Source organism: Ostrinia furnacalis, unplaced genomic scaffold (genome assembly GCF_004193835.3).
Source record: "Ostrinia furnacalis isolate ACB-3 unplaced genomic scaffold, ASM419383v2 OfSCF3542, whole genome shotgun sequence".
NCBI lineage: Eukaryota > Metazoa > Arthropoda > Insecta > Lepidoptera > Crambidae > Ostrinia > Ostrinia furnacalis.
This window is the reverse complement of record NW_021133781.1, coordinates 300939-326027: the sequence shown is the minus strand read 5'-3', so window position 1 is coordinate 326027 and position 25089 is coordinate 300939. Positions and strand designations below refer to the sequence as shown.

General features: G+C 38.2%; 2 protein-coding genes across 3 annotated transcripts in view; one reads left to right on the top strand and one right to left on the bottom strand.

Annotated features, from left to right (window-relative positions):
- Ndf (Nucleosome-destabilizing factor) overlaps nucleotides 1–25089 on the bottom strand; it is a 61643-nt gene that overhangs the window by 30023 nt on the left and 6531 nt on the right. Inside the window, exon 7 of the mRNA XM_028311690.1 lies at nucleotides 23882–24055. Coding sequence (XP_028167491.1) covers nucleotides 23882–24055 — 174 coding nt within the window. The remainder of the gene's footprint in view (nucleotides 1–23881; nucleotides 24056–25089) is intronic.
- LOC114357901 (leucine-rich repeat and immunoglobulin-like domain-containing nogo receptor-interacting protein 3) lies at nucleotides 8915–13624 on the top strand. 2 transcript variants are annotated; one of them, XM_028311698.1, is made up of 5 exons: nucleotides 8915–9230; nucleotides 9920–11611; nucleotides 11690–11837; nucleotides 12005–12145; nucleotides 12428–13624. In XM_028311698.1, the coding sequence occupies exons 2-5, from the start codon at nucleotides 9948–9950 to the stop codon at nucleotides 13073–13075; spliced, it is 2601 nt and encodes an 866-aa protein (XP_028167499.1). In that variant the 5' UTR covers nucleotides 8915–9230; nucleotides 9920–9947; the 3' UTR covers nucleotides 13076–13624. The 2 variants fall into 2 exon arrangements, with proteins under 2 accessions (XP_028167499.1, XP_028167500.1); XM_028311699.1 differs by having other exon boundaries at nucleotides 8915–9351.

Here is a 25089-nt window from a genome sequence, read left to right as displayed (position 1 = left end):
AATACATAAGTCATGATTAACATGCAACAATCCGAATGACACTATCGTCCTAGTGATATTCACTTACAAAATATGCGCTTCGGTGGATACCTGTCACAATACAGGTAATTCCCAATCATTTAATGGCAATCACGTGTTTCCTAAATTGCACTCATAGTCTTGTGAAATTACGCGCATTCTGCAGCAACCCGCGGAATACAGTTAACTGTGACCATATAAAACTCAACAATCAGCAGTAAAAACGAGTTAATGAGAGCTATTAAAGATGCACCTGTGTGACAAGCAATGGAAGAAAACTAAATAGCAACTATTGTTTTTTTAATTACTTACAAAGACAAATATAATAAATACACGGGTAATTAGCAGACTTGACATAGAGGAATTCGCTGAACATTTACTATCTGATTAATTCTTAAACCTTAGAAGAATCTCGAAGCTAGACCAAGAAGGGGAGGGAAGGACGTTCGCTGGAGGTCGCACGGTACGCTCCAAGATCGTTATTATTTAAATTCCACTTTCATACGGCGAAATCAATAGCCTAACATTACTTCATCCTAATATTATAAAGGCGAAAGTTTGTGAGTGTGTATGTCTACTTCTTCACGTCTAACGGCTGGAGCAATTTTAATAAAATACACCCTGCATTAGCACAAAGGCTACGTTTTACTGCGGGAAAATAAACCGCGGATAACACCGCGGGGCACAGCTAGTGAGAAATAAATGTAGTGGATACAGCTCGGTCACGAGCGACGTGACGAGGACCAATTTATTGGCGATGTCAAATCCATAATGAAGGGCATAAACCTAACGACTCGATTAATAGAGCTCCTTTCGCATTATTGGACCGTTGCTAAATATAGACACGAGTGTTACAGAATACTGAAAATACGTTATGTATCAGTTCAAGCATACGTTTCGATTTTCGAGTGGATTTTGTAGCTGGCTATGGCATTTAAGATATGAGACCCAGGGAAAGAACAAAGGCTGAAAATAATTACTATTATAAGCACTCTGTCTCTGTAATAATTTTATAAAAGCAAACATAAAAAATAACTTTCTCAAGCAAGTAATGATCTTTAGTAAAATGAAACACGGAACAGAAATTAACAACAGCGATGAATGAAGATAATTTTCCAGTCATTTGCCAAGTTATTAGTGCTTGTACAGACAATAGTCTGTAATGTTTTTAACATAACAATTTGATATAAGGCATTTATTCATTTTGATTTGTTAAAGCATGTCAAGTCTAAATGCGTTCTTAAAGAAACTGACACGGTTGTGTGTGTAAATATCAGCAAAACGTGAAGCCAATAATCAGTTCATTGTATCGAATATCATAGTCGTAACTTACTCGATATGTTATCAACAATTTGCTGAATAACGTTATTATTGCTTTGCGTTCAGTAATCATGCGTACTGCATACAATAGTCATTCGCTTTGTTCACAACATTTCTTTGTTAGCCCACGTTTATTTAAATTCTTCCCTTAATGGCACTGTATAAATTACTATAGGCCATTCTCATTAGAATAGTCATAATTACTTTGCACAGTTGTACCGAGTGGACTTCCGAGGAATACATCAATGACGAATGTACGGTAATTTGGTCATGATGCAGGTAATTAAATTAAATGTTCAGGACAAGCTCTGCTCGCGGATTAGCTAATGGTTCGAATTTAAAAAAATAATGTTGGATTGTCCTTTTATCCAGGAAGGAGCAGGAGGAGGAAAATATTCAAATTATTAGGAAGTCGCGGATGTGGTCGCGGGCACAGCTAGTAAATTGTAAGAACTATAAGGTAATCTACTTTCTAATCTAAAAAGAAAAGACTAATCTATTTGTCTGCGTTGTTTGTTACTCCCCTAATGAAAAAGTCCTTGTTTGTCCGTGGCTGTTGGCAGACAAACCTACTTAAGATTTTGTATTACCATGAGTACAATATGAATGAAAATGTTTATCATGGTTACCCTATTTATCAGAATATAATAAGTTGTGGACTTCAATTCAGCTGTAATCGATGTTGGCGCCTTCCGATCTTCCGAACGTCACACTATCGGTAGGTGTTTGGGTCGACATTTGCATAATTACATTTTAAATGCTAATAGCACATTAGAATCACCTCGGTGAATGCGACAGACAGTCTTGACGAAGACAAATATGACGTCAGTGCATTTAAACTTAGGGGAGAGTTCGGTATATTGTACCGCCGGGTAAATTGTACCACCCTCATATTTCGTAAAGTATTTATTGAATGTCTGTAATTGCAACACTCGGCGATACACCACTAAAATCAATTAATATCGGTCATGTGGGTTTTGCCGTGACAATTAACACGTGTGTTTTATTTTGAAAAGTATTTTTTCATTGTTTTCAAGTAACTTTTGACAATACATGTTTAGTTTGTAATTTTGTTAAATTTAATCACAGGGTGTTTCTAATATATTATTTAGAAGCGTAAATTAGTGTGGATTACAATTATTTGAAACATTTTTCGGTATTTATGAGCTATATTTTTTACCGATTTTTTAAAAGCACTATCACCTAGTCGGCTAAATTGTACCACATCAAGTTGTATGGAACTTTACCAAAGGATTTTGAATTTTTTTTTAAGTAAATCATATTTTGTTATTATAATATCGTAGTTATGTTTGACTAACAATAAATGAAAGCAAAAGACTGGCAAAGTAGATTAGGTACAAGTGTGCGTTACGATAATTGGAATTACAAAACTTATACTCAAAATCGTGATAACGTGTAAAACAATATCGATTGTCTATGTTATTAACTACTGTTCCTTTTCGTTTCCTAATTTGTTAAAAATGTATCGTATAATATTTTGCCATAGTTTTTTTATAGGCTTGAAATTTATTGAAATCCAATTTAGTAACCCTGTGGTACAAATTATCGAACCGGTTGGCTAAATTGGACCGAAGCTCTGAACTCGTACTTTGTTGATTTGTGCTAAATATACAACAATCATGTTAATAAATACTTATGAAATAGTAAGTTGAATAATGTATCTTTTATTATATACCATGGACATTAGCAAAAACAAAAGAAAACTATGTGTAAAATGGGATTGAAAAAAACTGGTCCAAATTAGCGGACTCTCCCTTACTACACAAGAACACAGGTACTCAGACTGCTAACAGAAAATGCGTGGAAATTAAATAAATAACGCAGGTACAGTATTTCACAAGTTGATAATAACGAATTGATACGCCAAATGAACGGATAAGAAAAAAATATCTGTTAAGATACCAAAGATAATACCACCGTCATTCATGGACTGTTGTCTCTGGTATTGCTAATGACGACATTGAGTGATCGACCCATTGATATGTTAGCTCAATGGATCGACCCACACATGACCTTTTCCCAATTTTTATATCCCTCTATTTTCTTAGTGAGGTCATCAAGAAAAGAAAAATAAACAAAATACACTTTGATATTCACAGAAAGACTCAAAATTGTAATGCAAGAACTTAGGGCGAAAGCCATCGCGTGTTTGATCAAAATATTAATTCAACCAAGGCTCGTCACTGCCTGAGTTGTGATCAAGTTTTGACACCATTTCGTGATATGGAACTTAAACTGAAGATCAAAGTGTACTTTTTATTAACTACTATGGATGCGATGTCACTTTAATAATTGGATTTGTCCCCGAATCGGAGGAATTTTCCGCATAAGCTAATCTACAGTAATACTTAACAGTACTACAGAGCCGAAGCCGAATTTCACGATCACACACATGCATAATCTACGACTTTGCGAGCGTGTGGCGACTGGCGAGGCCAAGAGATTATTTACTTTTGCTCTGCCACGTCACCAGCCGCGCCCGCCCCCTCAGTGGCCCAAACCCATTCCACTAACTGACTCGAAACCGCTTTGCCCATTTGCTTAGCATCCATTAATCAACAATGCAACATAAACTTCTTCTGAACAATAAGGAGTTTACTCAACAGAAAGCGTTCGAAATTTCTCTACTATTCAGACATGGCTTGTTGCTAGTAGGGTCCTCTATCCCAAGACAATCAAAGGAACTGCCATCTATTACTCTTTAGCTCGAGGCCTTGCAATTTGAAACTGCAGTTGTAATAGATCCTCAGTTATACTATAACAAAGTTTGTACAGCTACAGAGAAGCCGTACATTGCAAGGCCAAGACCGCTAATGCCTGGCGGCTGTACTACTCGATACCCGTCCTTGTCTAGGCTTAGTTGATTCGAAAGGGACAGTAAAGGTCCGCTTCAGGTAGACTTCGCAATGAAATGGTCTCGTGTCGCTTGGTGAAATGAAGAAACACGTGCCTTCTACGTTATTTTTAGTGCGCCAGACGCACGGCTCTTTCCTCCGGCTAGTGTTAGAGAGAGACTAGCACCAAACTTGCACGTGCTAAATTACTGGTTGTTCGTGGACGAAAGCGAAGGCAATCGATTAGTGTCGTATATTCTAATTGCATTAAATCTCAGCAAACGGCTCGACTTATCAGTTCTGCTGTCGTATAAAGTAGATCACGCTCGTCGTGACCAACAAACTACGCTGGTACTTTTATTAACAGCTTAACAACCCTTCTACGGTGTTTGTCAAGCAATATTTAAGCATAGGTAGGATTTCTTGCTTTCTATAATATTATTTTGTTACTTTTAGTAAGACAATATTTGTTACCTAATAAAGTCTAGACAGCGAATTAAATTTAGAGTGTAGTGGATTAGTAAGTCAACAGGCCGTGTGTGTACTAAAATACCTAGTGGTTATTAATTAGGAATATCGAACATTCGTTATTACTTAATCTTGCGTAATAGGCATGAACCTTAACAAATTAAACGATCTGTAAGTAATTCAACATTTCATGTGTACATTCCTTTCCTTCCACACTAATTCCTTTCTAAGAAGTTAATTTCAAAAGAAGTTATTGGCTTGATTGTTACAAACAATTTGTTAGCGAGTAAATTTTTTTGAACAGCGTCCAATTTATAAAGTTTTGAAATTGAAATTTTCGCCACTTGCGAGTGACACGAGTGGAGAATGTCCAAGGTGCACTGCTGAAGGTCACGTCATTCTTTTGCGATGATGTCGTATGTAGCGTACATTTCGGAGAAAAAAGATATCCAATAACTACTGTTACTGTTACAATAACAAAACGCTTTCGCGTGGAGTCTACGGTAGACAATGGAGAAAAAACTTACACATTGAATTGCATGGGAATAATTTATAATAGTGCAAAGATAGCCGGATACACGGCCCTAGCCAAGGATGATCTTGGCAAGGAGATGGCTAATTTATTTAATTTTTTTTTTTTATGTGATAGGAGGCAAACGAGCAGACGGATCACCTGATGATCACGAATTTAATCACAGACCACATAAATAAACTTATGACGTTTAGAAAGTGTAAAGAGCACCTGAGACTGAAAGATTTTAATTTATTTCAACACTACAGAATGTCTACAAATGAACGCTAATTATTGCCAATATTAAGCACAAAAAGAGGTTGAAACAAACAACTGTAATCCCAGTCAACGAATGGAATTTTCCGTTCGATGAACCCTTTTTAAGGAGCAACATTATTGCTCTTCCGTCTATATCCCGGGCAACTCACTAATCCGTTATCCTCTTTTAAAGTAGACAAACTCTTTTGTAACTACACCAGGAAGTAATTTACGTAACATTACGACAGAGAGAACGCCTGTCGTTATCTTGAATAGCTTTTGGTTGATATTGCCAGCTCAACAAATTAATAAACAATTACGGTCTGTTTAGTCGACAACGTGGCGAGGTGTCACACATACATCATGGGCGCTACGATATTTTAATTGGCGTAACGTGTGACGATCACTGGCCGCAATCACCGCAATTGAGACGCGCGCGCAAGGACGCCGCTAAATCTGACGCGGCATCCGATTGTCTCCACGATTCCGATTCGGACAATGCAGCGATGCGAAATGATCACATCAACAACATTCAATTCAAAGGAGAGTGAAATCTAAAAGTAGAAATGGAAAGACGGTTAATTCGGGCTCGCCGATATGCGTGGGAGTGAGTTATTGCCAGCTAATGAACATTTAAGAGGCAGCGCGTCTTTAGTTCTAGAAATCATTTCGGAAATAAATCTTTTGCCTTTTAGCTTACTGCCTTTCTAACCAAACTCTGTCTATACCTTCTATTCAGAACACTGACTATTAAGCTTTCAAGCGACACAGCTTACTCTGAAAATAAGTTGAGGTCACGCAAATGTCAAAAATGGCAAAAACTTGATAAAAACATTATCCGAGTAAGCCAATCGATCAATATTAAACCGTTATGATAGGTATGTCGTGCACCAACGCTTCCCGATAAAACTAAAACAAAGTACGTTCATGAAGCGATAATGAAATGTTATCATGTACACTACATGGATGAGACGACCAGCACTGATTAGTCTAAATGTGGCTAATGTGGACTGAATTTAGTTTTTTAATTAAAAGGTTACGATGGGGGTCATTACACACTGCCATTTGTAGTCATAACATCAGGTTTGCAAGGACAACAGCTATAGACAACAGAATAATTGGGTGATCTACTTAATTTAAAAACAAGCCAAGGTAGTAGTAGTAATATCTGAAAGTGTTGTGAATGCTTATACTAAAACGTTTGTTTTTATTTGTATAGAGAACAATAGTGTCTAGACAAACCTAAAAAGGATTTAGGACGCTATTTGGATCAAATATGTAATTGCTCAATAATGAATAATAAATAATAAATAAAAATAAATAAATAAAGTAGATCTTCTAAATCAAACAGAAAGTCTGTATTGAAATCTGTTTGTTACGGAACTTAAATTTGAATTGCAGCCAACTGCAGAGTTAACGAAATCCAGAAGCGAAGAACTAATTAGATAATTGGTGCAAAGTTATTATTGATCTGTTGTTGTAACATCGCGTCCTCCTGACCCTGACCCGATGATATGCGATAATTCAAATAAGTTAGGTATATAATATGAAAGATATTTACGAAATTGATGTTTGAAAATTGAAGCTGCAAGGGATAGCACATCAGACTGTATATTTTTGTCGCAAATTCACCCGTATTACAACTGCATTATGATGTCACTGTGTTTAGCTTGATATACCGTGTCTGTTCCGGACTTCCGGGAAGAAAAACCAGCGATAGCGATTCACATTTGACCGATTTGATAATTCCAAAATTGACATAAAAATATATCTTATTACCTACTATACTGTGATTGAAATTGAGGAATCTTCATAAAAATTCCCCGATTGATTGGTAAGATTGGGAATTTGTGACTTCAACCATTTGAACGAAATTACACGTAATTGTAACACTTTAGAGGCTTGTTATTGTGAACAGATGCGGGATAAGGACGGACAGAACAATCAGTAAAAGTAGTTGTGAAAAATAAATAATAGGGGCCGTATTTTGGAACAATTCAAGTATGAAATTTTAGAAACTTATGTTTTGAATAAAAGCTACCTGGGACTCCGGAGTTACATGAAGCAACAAAAGCAAAAGGCAGCGTGTTTGAATCCCGCAAAGGGCTTTAGAAAAAGCGGGCTACATTTAATCAATTCAATACAACTGTTTTTGTTTGTTTTCGCAATGGATCCATAGATTAATTTACTCATTCGATGTCTAGAACCTAGGCAGGTACGTAAAGGTGATTGTAGCTTGGCTCGCAGCTGCACCGTCTGTCTGTTGACATAACCGGCGGACTTCGCGCCTGAGTCACGGGCTGAACAAAATCTCCGGCTGTAGCAGCTTGGATTCTACAATTTTATCGCAAGTTAGGGAAAACTCGTATTTAAATGAATTTGTGAAACACACAACATAATGACAAACGCGTCTCGTACGTAGGTAAGTAGGAATTTGTGTCTTATATTAAGCGGTAATTAATTTAAATGTTGTATGTATTTAAAATTACTAAGTATTCAAGAAGAACGCTTATAAGTTAATTAAAATTAACTCGCTACTTAGGTACTTAACTAACAATTTAACAGTTAGTGGTAAGTTATTTTACATAGAGATGAAATAAACTAACAAAAAAACCTATTGCTGCGATTTTGTCAATATAAAGTAGTTTTCCCATTGCATTCGAATCAAAGAAAATCTACTTCAAGATTGCTTCAAGAAAGAATGCGCGACTGTGGTGCCTGTTGGGACGGCGGCGGACGGCCCGCGCGTAGCGCGCTTCCGAAAGCACTTTCGCCTCCATTCGGCCGCGCTCGGGCCGACTCGCGCCCCACAGCTGACTGGGCCAATGCGCGAGCGAGACCGACATAGCCCCNTTCGCGCCTGAGTCACGGGCTGAACAAAATCTCCGGCTGTAGCAGCTTGGATTCTACAAATTTATCGCAAGTTACGGAAAACTCGTGTTTTATAGCGTCTCGCGCTTTTTGCTACCTACCATTTAAATAAATTCGTAAAATACACAACTTAATGACAAACGCATTTCGCGTAGGTATGTAATTCGAGTCTTATAAACGTTCATTAATTTAAATGTTAGAGTACCCTGTATTGTATGTAGGTATTAATTACTACTATTCAAGAAGAGCGCTTAAAAGTTAATTTAAATTAACTCGCTACTTACTTACCTAACTAAAAATTTAACAGTTAGTAGTAAGTAAATTTTACATAGAGATAAAATAAACTAACAAAGAAAACCAATTGCTACGATTTTCTCAATAAAAAGTAGTTTTCCCATTGCATTCGAATCAAAGAAAATCTACTTCAAGATTGCTTCAAGAAAGAATGCGCGACTGTGGTGCCTGTTTGGACGGCGGCGGACGGCCCGCGCGTAGCGCGCTTCCGAAAGCACTTTCGCCTCCACTCGGCCGCGCTCGGGCCCGCTCGCGCCCCACAGCTGACTGGGCCAATGCGCGAGCGAGACCGACATAGTCCCGCCGCGCGTCACAGACAAAGACCGCGCACCGCGCAACTCCGACGGCCGCCATTTATTTCTTTCTAGTGCTCGCCACCGTCTTGTGACAGCGTATTTCATTATCAATAGCGCAGAGCTTATTCGTTTTACTTGTGAAATTTATGTATTAAATTTTATGCAAATGTTATAAAACTAGTGTGTATACGGTTTGTGGTACTCTACGATGGAATCTAATGTGTCTTATTTGTGAAGTGAAGCATTTACCAGCGAAATATGGCTGGCTCGTTCGCATCTGTTGTCAACACAAAATAACGTGGATTATGCAAGTTGGAGAAAAATGTGAACGATCGTTAGGTAAATGGGATTTTGTGTATAAGTTACAAGCGTTATTGTGAATCTGTGCTTGTGAAAGAAAGGTCGGCAAAGCCGATACAAAGTGGGAATGTTCTAGGAGCTGGCTGCGCTTTGATGTAAGGTGAGCCAGGCAGTAGCTGCCGACCGTAGGCTGTGCACTGTCACTCCGCGCTGGCCAGCCCACGTTGTGCTGAGCCTCGTCGTAAACAGCCTCAACGCAAACAGCACAAGTGCAACATAAATTAACATTAATTATGCGCTCAACAAAACTAATCTCTTCAACCGAGTTTTCGCAATTTTAAATATCACAAGGCTACCTTCATAAAATACACATTTAACAAAAAAAATAATGTGCAACTTTAGCATACGAGTCATCAGTTAAATATTCAATTTACAGTATTAGAAAACAGTAAACTAGGTCTAGGTAACTGTACAGTTCAGTGTGCACTAACTATGTGCATGTAAATCCACATCACAGTTGTTACTGTAGCATGAAACATGATAAACATTAGTCAACAATATCAGCCTTGATAGTGCTCAATCAAAACATTAAAATTATACACATCATTGGTGTTAGCTCAGTACAAAGATAAATGTAATAAATAAACACACACATGCATTCCCCAGCAAGCTTTGTGATACTTAAAATTGGGATCATCTGCGTGAACGCCTTCTCTCCATTGTTTCAGTGAATAAGACTATGAGGGTTATAATATAATGCAGTGGGTGCACATAATATTGGCGCTGGCAATAAGTCGCGCGGCGGCGGCGGGCTCGGGCTGCCCGGGCGGCTGCGCCTGCTCGCAGCTGCGGCTGGCGTGCGCGGCGGCGGCGCCGGCCGGCCTCAACCTGACGCGCGCCGTGCTCGCGCCGCACGGCTCCCAGCTGCTCGAGCTCGCCTGGACCGACTCGCGCATCCGCCACGTCCGCACCGGCGCCTTCGACGGCCTCCACGACTTGGAGTACGTCGACTTGAGCAGAAACGAAATCAAAAGGACCGAAACTGGACTCTTCGCTGGACTGACCCGGTTGAAACACTTGAATCTCTCGAGGAACCAACTCGATGACATACCCAGATTGACCTTCACCGGCCTGGAGAACTTGGAAGTCCTCGATGTGTCCTACAACAACCTCCACTTGATACCATTCCAGGTCTTCGGACCGTTGACCAAATTGCAATATTTGGATATCTCACACAACAGATTAGCTACATTCTTAGATTACTATTTTAACCCTAATAGACAACTGAAAACACTGTTCCTAAATCATAATAGCCTAGTCAAAATTACATCTAACGCTCTAGTCAACTTGAAAGAATTGGAGACGCTGGATATCTCTAGTAATAAATTAGAATACATGCCGAAGTTGATGTTTGATAAATTTGAACAGTTGAAGAGGTTAAATCTGAGTTATAATCTGTTCCAAAACATATCAAGTGATGCTTTTAAGAATCTTAAAAATTTAAGGTGGTTAAATATTGGAGGAAATAGATTAAGGATGCTGCCGCCGACGCTCTTCCATAATAATGAAAATCTGAAAATAGTCTACCTCGATCACACAGAAATACAAGTTATACAAAACACTAATTTCAAGGGTTTAGAAAATCTTGAGTATCTTTACATAAGGAACAATGCTTTTTTACGTGAAATAGAACCTTTCGTATTCCAAGACACTCCATCGATAACACATTTGGATATAAGCGCAAATGTCTTAACATTTTTACCGCAATCTCTGAAACTACTCGAAAACCTGAGAGAGCTCAGGATAGGAAACAATCCGTGGGCATGTGACTGCCGAATGGCTTGGTTCGGGAGCTGGGTGGACCAGCGGCCGCACATCATCAAGTCGGACTTGAGTTGCGGGCCGCTCTCGTACCCGAATGATATGCTGCCCATTTTGGCGAATACCAACTGCAAGCCGCCCACGCTGACCTCCAGCACGCCGCTGTCGCTGTATAGACTGCAGTCGGACGCGCTGCTGCAGTGCCGGTTCAGCGGCAACCCCGCGCCGTCGCTGACCTGGATCACACCCACCAGCGCGGTGTACCACTGGAACCCGGACCCGCTGATCCCGGACATCTTCCACAAGCACGGGGTCGCCCACGACCAGTACTACCGCCCCATAGACAACACCGAGTCCAGAGTGAGAATCCTCGACGACGGATCGCTATTCATAAGAAATATACATAGAGAAGACTGTGGAACATACTTATGCTTTGCAACGAATCCTTCGGCGAACGTGTCCGCCGAAGTCGTCCTGAACATAGACCCGATGACGATGTTTGAAATAAAAATATATAGTTTGATATGCGGGGCTATATGCGCCGCTGCCTTCCTGGGTCTGACGTTGTTGGTGCAGTTCATACGTTATGTATTTTATAGGTTGGTATTTTGAGTCGTGACAATACAGTTTGTTAATTTAAATGTGCAAGTGATTGTAACATTGAATCTTAATTACAGGTTTCGGCTATTGGAGACGTGCTGCAGTTGTTGTGCGTGCGTCACCCACGACGCGCCGAGGTCCCGGCAGATATACAGCATGTTGGACAACATTGAGCAATATAAGAAACAGCAGTTGGAAAAGCTGCGGGAAAACTATGCCGTTCAAGTAAGTTATTTATAAATCACTTTTATTTACTTGAAATGAAAACTAGTTAACTTTCAAAAGGGGAATTGGGACTAAATTGTTGTGTGTAGTTTGGGAGAGGTCTATGCCCAGCTATGGACGAAGATTGATTGTTTAAATTATTATTAATGTGGGCGTATCTTTCGTAGGTGCATAGAATAAAAGAGAACTGCACTCAGCAAATGGAGTGGATCCAGAGCAGCTACTCCACGCAGGCCAGCCACCTGCGCAACATCCGCGACATCGGCACCAACCACCTCACCGCCATGAAGGACCAGTACTACGACCAGGTGAGACCCTAATTAGTCTCCTTTTCATTGCAATTACATTTGATTGTTCAAAACTTTTCCATCGGTTTTCTAATGATACTGTCGTATTAAACGCAGCTGGGAAACATGTCAGTGCAAACTTTTGATTACTATCTTTAGCTTTAATTACCCTGAGAGAAACGTTCATCGTTGCTGGATTGTTAATTAAATGTTTACATAGATGTTTAGTCAAAATACACCGCTTGATTCCGTACAATTTAAGCCTGAACGTGTGTAACGATTTTTACGCCGACTTCTGCGCAGGTCAAACGCGTCCGCGAGTACTCCACGAGCCAGCTCAACTGGGTGCGCGAGAACTACGTGTTCCAGCGGAACAAGATCCGCAAGTTCAGCGCGCACCAGGTGCTGCGCATCCGCGAGTCGTGCAAGTACCAGCAGCAGACGCTGAACAAGGTGCTCGAGAACCTGCCCAGCCTGTACTTCGACAACTGCCGCTCCGGCTCGTGCGGCCGCAGCGACTCGGCCGCCTTCGACCCGGACGTCGAGGTGATCGACATGTACCTCAAGGCCAAGATCGAGCAGCTGGCCGGGCTGCCCTGCCTGGACGACGAGAGCAGGGTGTCGGTGTACTACACGCCGACGGAGCGCTCGCTGGCGTCGCGGCGCGGCTCGCCGGTGCCGGAGGGCGTGCACATCAACATGATCGAGCGCGGGCCGCCGCGGCTGCTGGCCATGGTGCGGCCGCTGCGCGCGTCGCCGGACTCGCCGCCGCCGGGCCCGTCGCGGGAGGGGGAGGTCAAGCCGGCCAGCGAGCCGCTGCTGGGCCGCGGCGCGCGCGTGCTGGCGGCCAGCGCGAGCAGCCCCGAGCTGCGCGAGGCGGCGCGGGCGGCGCTGCACGAGCGCGCGCGGGTGCTGCTGGCGGTGGAGCTGCCGCCGCCCGCGGGCTCGTAGCGGCGCGCGCGCGTGTTCCGCGTGCAGGCGCTGCACGGGCGCTGGCCGCCGCCCTTCGTGTAGCGACCGAGAGCTGTGATAGACTTGTTTACGTTTAGCTCGTCCGCGACGCGACGTCTAGCGGTAGCTTGTAAGTACACCGATCGCGCAGTGAGTTATCCCGTTAAGTGTTCCGTGGGCGATAGGCCGTGTGAATGCGTCTGTTCGTTTCTATCGTTTTCCATTTTGATGTATGCTTAGGGTAAACTTAGAGCGTTACGCGTTTTGTATTGTTTAACTCGAGCCGTAGGTGAAGTGAGGTATAGTGAAGTTGTTGCTGTCTCGCGGCGGGGCTCCGGTCCCGCGCCGCGTAAATTCCTTCGTCGTCCGAGACTTTCATCGTCAAATTTTAATCGTAATATAGTATTTATATATACTTATATATTTTGTAATAACAACGTCGTACAGTCGAACGAAAATGAGTCTTGCAGTGATATGCCAAATAATACAATCCAGCAATGATTATATAAAGTTTCTTAATATAAAATATACAAATATTGTTGAAGATTTTCTAAATATATAACAGGAGTAATCAGCTAATCATGAAGAATAAATTATTTTTCAATGTATTTTTGGTATTATTTACTCATTATTACCTCAAATTAACTAATTGAAAAGTGATTGAAATGTTTCATCATTAGTTAGCTAACAATTTGGTACACTCAGGTAAATCATTTACTGTGACGTGAACTAGTAAAATAATCGTGACTGAATATGATCCCTCAATAATTTGCAAATAAAACACTTTGGGAGTTTAATAAGTATATTTGCAAAATAAGACACCACACAATAAATTGAGCACGAATATTTATAATTGAAGACGGTGGCAGCGTCGGCAAATATTCCAAGAAACTAGAGCTACGTTATACTTTAAATGTTGCAATTTTACAAAACATGCCAATACAAATGAGTGTGAAGTGCTAGTTGTGAATTTTAAAGAAATTAAATATTTATCTTGCTTTAGCTACTAAATACTAGGAAGACTATTGAAGATTAAAATAATGTCTTATTGTTATTAGATGATATTCTTAAAATAGGGTTAATGGCGTCAGTCAAACTTTTTGGGAAAGTCTGGCGAATGCTGGACCTGATCCAATTGATATGACTTCTATAGTAGTTTGCGTGAGTTAGAACGCCAACATTTAAAAGCTCTCAATTACTATAAAATTAGGCATAAGTATTAATCGCCTCGCTTTATAATATCAACGATTTTCAATTTTAAAAGATATTTAATAAAATTCGATAATAATAGTAGTTAAAGAAATTTCGTCTAAGGCTTTAACAACTTATCTGCCTCACTTATATGATACACTAATACGCAAAATAACGACTTCTAACTCAATACCGCGAAAAACGACACCTTTATGCACATAAAGGAGGTACATCGCACTGACATTGTGTGCAGTACGCGACAAAGTAAATAACACTACTGTGGGGAAGATAAACTCGTGTTTGGGTTACATTCTACGACAGAACAAATAAATGGCGCCCTATGAACTGGCTAGTCTATTTAATAGACTGAGTGCGCGAGTGAATGCGTTAAATAAATAACTTAGAATACCAATAACTTGTTAAGGTGTTTATCGTTAACCATGCTTTGTATTTAATTATGATATTTCAGTTAATATATTTCAAATAAGATACTGCTCATTTGATGGTAGCAATCTATGTAGCTTAACTGATACTTGCTCATCTACATTTAAATCAATACCTACTTATAATGTCATATTAGCATGAATCATAAAAAAGTTAAATTCATACTAAAAAGCCGAATAGATATTGACACAGTCAATAAGTAGTGTTATTTCAAATAATTAATAACGTAATTAGAAATTCGCATCATTTGCAATTAACAAATGGAGGAAAATTAGTGTACCAGTTGTGATTATGTAATTAATTAATGATCACTATATTTATCTACTTCCTTAATGTTAAAGTAATTTCTAATATTATTCCCCATCATGCCTAGAACTCTTTTGACTATGATATTGACAAATCTTTATAAATCATAGCTTAATAATTAATTAGGATATTCGTCGATTACATTTGCTAATAGAGTACATAATGAAATCTTTTAAGTATGACAGATTGAAGTACAAGAATTGCTAACATTTCTACACTGATCCTTAGGGCAATTAAGTGTTTCATAAAACATTTATTCACTATTCACAATTATGTCTCATATAGCATAAAAAAATGTTTACTAAGATTTTGTAAGCCATATTATTTAAGTTTCAGCCAAATGACGTCCGCTGCTGGACAAATATTTAAGTACATAAGGCATAGAACATATTAGAATCTCTTGAAAGTTTAGACAGAAGCTCTTAAAAATTGACACAGACTTGCGAGTCGAGTCTAGTGAAATTAAAAATAAGCAATATGTTTTGCTTATTTGTGACGTGTGTAAGTGCTTTTTAAAAGCCTACTTGCAATAATAAAATGACTGAGTGAATTTAATCAATCAGCCAGTATGGACGTTTTTTGTTCAATAAGCAATTTTCGATTTGAAGCTATTTTGAGTAACATGATTTCATATTTACCCTGTATATTTACTAACTTCAACGTGGTGTTTCTATTGTTAATTATTTAATATATTATTAGCCTAATTACATGCCTAATGTAGGTGGTGCAACATTTGGTCGTCACAAATTACCATTTATGCAACTTAATGCGATGGACGCCATGTGGCTCTATGTTGAGACACAAACTATAGATTTTCTATTGTTTTAGTGTCTCGGTAGTTTTAGACTCTTTTTAAATTCTTTGCAGCTCCTATAAAACCTATCTAAGATAAGGAGAACCGGAGTAGTATTTAACAGTACAAAATTACGAATCCGTAGCTTTGCACCGAGTTTTTGTAGACTTATCATAACGATTTGAGCAAGGACATGTCTTTAAGACAATAAATGCCTACTGTTAAAAGACTATTTGGCTGATACTCAAACTTTACTCAAATAAAAAAATGTGCTCTATAAGCTCTAAATAACGGATTTAGTATAGAGTTTTGCTTCACTAATGTCACCTGCTAGCATAATGACTAAAGCTAGAAACAGAAAATCGATAAAATCGTTTTTCTTATGTAAATGTTTAACAGTCATTTCGAAAGCTGAACACATTTTCAATTTATGATCGAAATACAAAGAATATTTTTTACTACTGCAACACTACCGCAAAAAAGGAAAGCCTAGTTATCTTAATTGCAACCGTCTACAAGACATAATGAGACAAGTGACTAATGCGTTGTCAACGTCATCGCTATTACAAAATTGGTTGCACCCTCTCTAGTAAAGTCTACGAGTCAGCCCAAAATGGTCGTACTTAGACGGTAAATTATAATAATGTTATTTGTTGCACCACGATATACTCGTTAACTAGCCGAGCTAGACAACGAACTAATGCTTTTTAATAGCCTTTAACTTTACTATGTGTAACTATGTTTATAATATATATTAAAAGTTATAGTTTTGCTTCAAAGTAATAGTTTTGTTTGTGAAAATTCTTAAAAAGTCGACTTCTTACATAGTAATTAATTAACATTACTATCCGAAAAGAAAATCGGCAAGACTTGGAGCGAGATCAAACACGAAGTCTAACGCGCGCGATGGAGGACTGTTGTGGACGCCCTCTGCCCCATCTAGGGGACATAGGGCCTTAAGTCAAGTCACTATCCGAAAAAATATAAGGTGTGGAATAGTCATGATTCTATTTAAGACAGAAAATAGGGTTAAAGATAAAAATCAATCACAAAACATACAACTGGAATAGTAGAAGCTATTTCAAAATTTGAAAATGATTTAATTATTCAACAAGCTGATGAATTGAGTTTAATTAAGTTTCTGGCAAACTTTCATATTCTTTGATGAAGATAGTCTGTTTTTTGTCCATCAATAAAGAGGTATTCCTATTTATCTACCAAGTTGAGGTTGGTGACTTCAGTCACATAAATCATTGGGGTCAAATTGACCCAGTTAAATGACTTAGGTTGGCCATTACTGATCGTGACCGGGTGAATTTTCGGATAGAAATTAAACTAAGAAAGAAGAACATTTCAAATAAGATTCTGGAGATATCGGAGAGCGTAAGTACTAAATGTAATGAAGTATAAAAAAAAATTATCGAGTTCTTTTTACTAGATTTTATTATCAGCCACTTGGGCAAAAGTAGCCGTCAATGAGCTAACAAAGTACTTTCAACTTAGCTGGAGCAAGTCAGCAGGTTGAAAGGATATGATTAAATGAAAGTAAATAAAGGTTAAGTGAAATTGAAGCTAAATAATCAGGATAAGCTCGAGCTGAAATACAGGCGAAGAGCAGGGAAGAAGTCAAGTTGTATCAAGCTAATAACGTCCGTATTTCTGAGGCGTATAGTGCATATCTCATCGACTGCTGTCTACATCGATTTCTATGCGACTTAGGTTCAGACGTTGTTGAAATGTTGTACCACACTTCACTGAATCAATAGTCTATCTCAATTACAATGAATTAAAATAGACATGATTGTATCTACGCCGACAGTCGTTTTAAACCTTGGCTACTCCCTAGCACTATTTGATTTCCGTAATTTGAGTTTGATCTGTCTCTGTCGCTCATGTTAGTATCGTGGAAAGAGTGAGAGGTATGGCTATATCCTAAAATGCTATTATTGTAATTTTGACTTAACAACTCTTAATACACGCATCCTGAATCTCATAGAAATATGTGCTTGTAAACGAAAATGAAACTCCTGCTTTCATATAATTTGTTGAGGTTTGTCCCACCTTGGTAGCAAACTAAAGAAAACATTGTAAGATAAGTAATTTGATGTCCTAAGAGAAAACCTAAAACAAACAGATGAAGATGAAAGGAGAGATGCTGAAAGAAATTTACAACAGAATAATTGATGGACACGATCTACACAATGGTATGATGAAAGAACTCAAAGACCAAAACTTACTGACAGTGCCTGTAGTAGAAAAAAACAATCAATAATCATTAATCTATTGCATGACAAACCTAATAGCTTGTATACTATTATTTGATAGAATAGGTACTAAATAGAGTACTGTAATACAACATAAAATATACTAAGAACTAACACTTGATTTCTAAAAAGTAAGTAAAGAGCTTAAAGGACACTATCCACCACCTATCTATTGGTTCAGGATATAAACTATAATGAACACAAAGCTTATTACAACCTAAACATACTTTAGTTTAAAACAAAACACTGATATTTTATGACATGAACGAAAAAACCTTGGTCTATGCCACGACTACCTAGCACATCATCAAAATCCTATTCAAGTCTTACCTATCCACATTATAGCCTCAGACTAACGAGGGATACAAAATATAGATTGAGAGGCAACAAGGCCCTCTGTGAGGGTCATTAAGTCTCAAATTGCAGTGCTGCATCAGCAATCCGAATTCTAAAGTACAACTCTATCGTGTCATGTAAGTCAACAAAATACATCAGCAAGACCTAGTAGTGTGACTCGGCTTTCATTATTGCTTTTCTTCCCCATGCTTTCTCGCATCAGATAACCAGCCCTATCCTTATAGAATGTGTCATAAGTCAATAGACCTAAGGAACAAATTACATCAGCAAGACCTAGTAGTGTGACTCNCCTATTAACAAAATAAAATACATTAATCTTTGAGGTAAATATCAATAAAATGGCTTATAATAATGGCGGCTTTTATTTAGTCCAAAAATTTACAAAAAAAAGCCATATTAATATTAAGGCCTTTCAAAAACTTATTTCTTTTTCTGAGCTATTGACTCTAGTGACAAATACATAAATATTAATTATCTGTTAATGTCGAAATATTGCAAAATAAAATTAGTGATGTACAAGGCTCGAGGCTTCCGAGGCTCGCCTCGTTTGTATGAAGCTTGGAGTCTTTCGCAGAGCTCGAGCCTTTTTGAAAGCCCAGTTAACTTTTGTGTTAAGATCGTTCTATTTTATAAAACTGCAGAAATTCTGATACCTACAATAAAATACATATTTGAAAAACGTTTTTCACAAAAGGACACAAATCAAATAATGACTACATACGATTAGATTTATAACTTTTCCCAAAAAAATAAAATATAAGTAAATTTTAAGAATCTTATAACAAAAATCAATGTAGGTGATGTTTTTTTTTTCGAAGATTTGAGCTCTTTTGAAGGTTCGAGCTCTTTTAAAGCCTCGAGGCATGGCTCAGAGAGCTCGCAGCTCGGCTAAGCTCGGGGCACCGAGCCTACCGAGCTCACTGAGTCTTGCCATTCCGCCTCGAGGCTTCAAAAATAGGACTCGACGCCTCGAGTCTTGTACTATCACTAAATAACATAGGCGATCTTTTTTTCACTTATGATGGTCTGATGACATGATGCAGTTCAGTCAAATTATGCAGCAAGTAAACTAATTTAATTTTCGCTATTCAATCACACACTCACGATAGCAACCGAAATCGCCCGAATTGATCTGCCCCCTAGACAAGTGGCAAAATCTGACATTCTGCTCGGATGGATTCGATTTTCAAAAAGTTTGACTAGTCTAGTCTACTAATAGAATAGACCCACTGGTCGCGTTCGAAGCACCTGTGTGGCGCTAAACTCGTCACGACATGCAACGAGACAATGGGCCAACTATCCGGCCGCCGGATATCCGGCTATCCGGCCTAGCAGCTGGCCGGATATCCGGTATCCGGTATCCGGCCAAACAACTATCCGTTTCATCTCTAATAAGTAGTGTTATTTTAAATAATTAATAACGTAATTAGAAATTCGCATCATTTGCAATTAACAAATGGAGGAAAATTAGTGTACCAGTTGTGATTAAGTAATTAATTAATGATCACTATATTTATCTACTTCCTTAATGTTAAAGTAATTTATAATATTATTTCCCATCATGCCTAGAACTCTATTGATTATGATATTGACAAATCTTTATAAATCATAGCTTAATAATTAATTAGGATATTCGCCGATTGCATAATTTGCTGATAGAGTACATATGAAATCATGACGTAATCTTTTAAATATGTCAGATTAAAGTACATACAAGAATTACTAAACACTGATCCTTGGGGCAGTCAAGTGTTTCATAAAACATATTCACTGCTCACAATTATGTCTCATATAGTTTAAAAAAATGTTTAGTAAGATTTTGTAAGCCATATTATTTAAGTTTCAGCCAAATGACGTCCACTGCAGGACAAATATTTAAGTACAGTCACGGAATGAAAAGGTTCGTCAGTTTTCAAATTGATTCCTTCAACGAATCGCGAACACATATTACCTTTTGAAACTATGTTACAGAATAATCTCGAGTTAGAGAAAATAACCTTTAACTGTTCGTCAGTAAAGTTCAAAATTATTGATCAAAGTTGTTTGATGATTTATCTTGTCAAGAAGATTATTATGATTGATAAACTAAAACCTTCTTGTTGGTTCAATCTGCCATTATTATTTCTATTAAATAAAAAAAACTATTGTCAATTGGTCAATGTCATCATTGCATTGCACTGATGGGATAGAAAAATAAACAAGCAAAAGCAAACGTCATATTTATTTAAATGTTAGCAGCACTGTTTCTTGCACTGTTATGTTGGCAGGTTTGACTCTTACAGTACCTAGTGCAAGCGAAAACCGACACTAAGGTGACGAACCTTTTCATTCTGCGACTGTACAGACATAGAACAGTTATATTAGAATCTCTTGAAAGTTTAGACAGAAGCTCTTAAAAATTGACACAGACTTGCGAGTCGAGTCTAGTGAAATTAAAAATAAGCAATATGTTTTGCTTATTTGTGACGTGTGTAAGTGCTTTTTAAAAGCCTACTTGCAATAATAAAATGACTGAATGAATTTAATGAATCAGCCAGTATGGACGTTTTTTGTTCAATAAGCAATTTTCGATTTGAAGCTATTTTGAGTAACATGATTTCATATTTACTCAGTATATTTACTAACTTCAAAGTGGGGTTTCTATTGTTAATTATTTAATATATTATTAGCCTAATTACATGCCTAATGTAGGTGGTGCAACATTTGGTCGTCACAAATGGTAGCGCATAATGCTTTCTTAATGCGATGGACGCCATGTGGCTCTATGTTGAGACACAAACTATAGATTTTCTATTGTTTTAGTGTCTCAGTAGTTTTAGACTCTTTTTAAATTCTTTGCAGCTCCTATAAAACCTATCTAAGATAAGGAGAACCGGAGTAGTACTTATCTATTAATAGTATAAAATTACGAATCCGTAGCTTTGCACTGAATTTTTGTAGACTTAATCATAACGATTTGAGCAAGGACATGTCATTAAGACAATAAATGCCTACTGTTAAACTTTACTCAAATGAAAGTTAAGATTAAAATCGAAATACCAAGTATATTTTTTCTACATTATCGTCAAACAAGTTAAGAGACTTTAGGAAAGCCTAAATTAATTGCAACATTCTTGGTCTACAAGATATAATGAGACAAGTGACCAGTGCGTTGTCAATGTCATCGCTATTACAAAATTGGTTGTACCCATACTCTCTAGCAGAGTCTCTACGAGTCAGCCCAAAATGGTCGTACTTGGACGGTAAACTATTAGTTATTTGTTGCACCACGATATACTCGTTAACTAGCGGAGCTAGACAACGAACTAATGCTTTTTAATAGCCTTTAACTTTACTATGTGTAACTATGTTTATAATATCTATTAAAAGTTATAGTTTTGCTTCAAAGTAATAGTTTTGTTTGTGAAAATTCTTAAAAAGTCGACTTCTTACATAGTAATTAATTAACATTGCTATACGAAAAAATATAATCAAGATGTGGTGGAATAGTCACGATTCTATGTATATAAGACAAAAAATAGGGTTAAATCAATCACGAAAAATACAACTTGAAACTTACTTCATTTATAAAAGAAGCTGCATGAAATGAGTTTAATTAATTTTACTTTCTGGAAAACTTTCATATTCTTTGATGAAGATATTTTTTTGTCCATCAATAAAGAGGTAACTTATCTTTCCACTAAAATAGTACCTATCTACCAACTTGAGGTTAGTGACTTCAGTCACATAAATCGTTGGGGTCAAATTGACCCAATTAAATGACTTAGGTTGGCCATGACTGAACTAAAGAAAGGAGAAGACTTCAAATTGGATTCTGGAGAGCGTAAGTAGTAAATGTAATGAAGACAAAATTATTATCAGCCTATACTTGAGCAAAAGTAGCCTATGGCGTTTAGTAGGTAAACTGTAACAAACCGAACACTTATAACTAACACTACATGGATTAAATTAAGGTAAATAAAGGTTAAATGAAATTAAAGCTAAATAATCAGGATACGTTCGAGCTGAAATGCAGGCGAAGAGCAGGGAAGAAGTCAAGTTGTATCAAGCTAATAACGTCCGTATTTCAGAGGCATATAGTGCATATCTCATCGACTGCTGTCTACATCGATTTCTACGCGACTTGGGTCCAGACGTTGTTGAAATGTTGTACCACACTTCCACTGAATCAATAGTCTATCTCAATTACAATGAATTGTAATAGACATGATTGTATCTACGCCGACAGTCGTTTTAAGCCTTGGCTACTCCCTAGCACTATTTGATTACCGTAATTTGACTTTGATCTGTCTCTGTCGCTCATGTTAGTATCCTGGAAAGAGTGAGAGGGATGGCTATATCCTGAAAGTCGTTATCTCGAGTTTGACTTCATACAACTAGACTATTTTGGTTCTGGTTTGAATCTCATAGAAATACAAGTGTTTGTAAACGCAAATGAAACTCCTGCTTTCATATAATTTGTTGAGGTTTGTCCCACCTTGGTAGCAAACTAAAGAAAACATTATAAGATAAGTAATTTGATGTCCTATGAGAAAACCTACAGATGAAGATGAGGGAGAGATACTGAAAGAAATTTACTACAGAATAATTGATGGACACGATCTACACAATGCTATAAATAGGATGAAAGAACTCAAAGTAAGACGAAAACTTACTGACAATGCCTGTAGTCGAAAAAAAATTAATCAATAATCATGAATCTATTGCATGACAAACCAAATAGCTTGTATACTATTCTTTGATAGAATAGGTACTAAATAGAGTAGTGTAATACAACATAAAATATACTAAGAACTAACACTTGATTTCTAAAAAGTAAGTAAAGAGCTAAAAGGACACTATCGATCACCTATCTATTGGTTCAGGATATAAACTATCATGAACACAAAGGTTATTATAGCCTAAACATACTTTAGTTTAAGACACTGTCTATGCCACGACTACCTAGCACATCATCAGAATCCTAGTCAAGTCTTACCTATCCACATTTTAGACTTAGACACAAACTACAGATTGAGAGGCAACAAGACCCTCTGTGTGGGTCATTAAGTCTCAAATTGCAGTGCTGCTTCAGTAATCCGAATTCTGAAATACAACTCTATCGTGTCATGTAAGTCAACAAAATTAAATCAGCAAGACCTAGTAGTATGACTCGGCTTTCATTAATGCTTTTCTTCCCCATGTTTTCTCGCATCAGATAACCAGCCCTATCCTTATAGAATGTGTCATAAGTCAATAGACCTAAGGAACAAATTACATCAGCAAGACCTAGTAGTGAGAATGTACATACAACAAACCGATCGAGCAAAATGCGCACCTCGCCACGTTCATACCAGAGCGACGATGTGACGTCACAGCTGCCAGGTGCGTAGTGAACTCGACTGAATTGTACTTGTGTTACTTTCCCACGCATCAAGTGACCAGCCCTACCAGTAAAGTGGAGGCACCTACCTTGGCAGCCGTCCTGTTCCACACCACGACCTTATGTCCGGAGTTGAGCAGGTTCTTGACGATGCCGCTGCCCATGATGCCGAGCCCAAGGAACCCGAATTTCATCTGGCTGGCCTTGATGTTCTTCTCAAGTAGTGTCTCGGAGACGTTCTCCAGGTCCAACGGAGGAGTCTCCTGGAAAAAGAGGAATGTGAGTATACTCTTTGGGATATTCACCTGTTGTTATTATTTGGCTATTCTTTGGTTAACAAGTCGTTATTACAAGTACAATTAATTGAGATAATAATATTATAAAATGATATTCAATCATTCATTAATCAAATCAAACATTTAACTGACTTTGAATAATTTTGACCACAAAGGTTACAATCGCATCCCACCATTCTTTCGCTAATGTTTGAGTGTTATCATCCAGCTAAATCATCCATGAGTGCACACGCACACTACAATAATGACGCTCGGATCAAACTCCCCGCACCCCGCGCTTCCCTCGACCAAAAATTGGTGGGGCGCGTCTTCGTGGATGAAACGAACTATCTCTAAAAAAACTATTAATTTTGTAATTCAAGTAGAGAACTGTTAGTGGTAGAATGTGACGTGGATAGGAAGAGGAACACATAGAATAGGATGACAATTAGTTGTCATTATAATCCTAGGAATTCTAATTCATATTGTCAAAGTAGGAAGTCCCATGTCCTGTAGATGTTGTAGGAGGCGACTCAGAGACAATTAAGGAACATCATTCCCCCCAGCCACCTGGCAGGGCGGGAACGGAAGCCAAATCCTCATTTTTACTTCTGATCCTTCATCCAAAACAAACACACCAATGCGTGTATAGTCTGGTCTGTGAGCACGTAGAATTTTGTCCAATGACCCCAAGCTACCCATCCTTATCACTCGCGCGTAATTATATTGCTGTCGCGACTGTGCGACGGGCGCCTGCAGTGAGTGTGCGAGCGTGACAGCAACATAATTACGAGCGAGCGATAAGGATGGGTAGCTTGGGGTCATTGGACAAAATTCTACGTGCTCACAGACCGTGCTTTAGATCGCAATCGCCGGCGCAATCATAGGCCAATGACAGGTCGCGCGGACTGTCATGGGTCGCGAGTTGAAGCATCCGCGCGCTTTTGTGTTAAGTGATGAATTGTATTTAAAATGAGGCAATATAATGTGAAAGTTAAGTATCCAGTGTTTCATTTATGAGA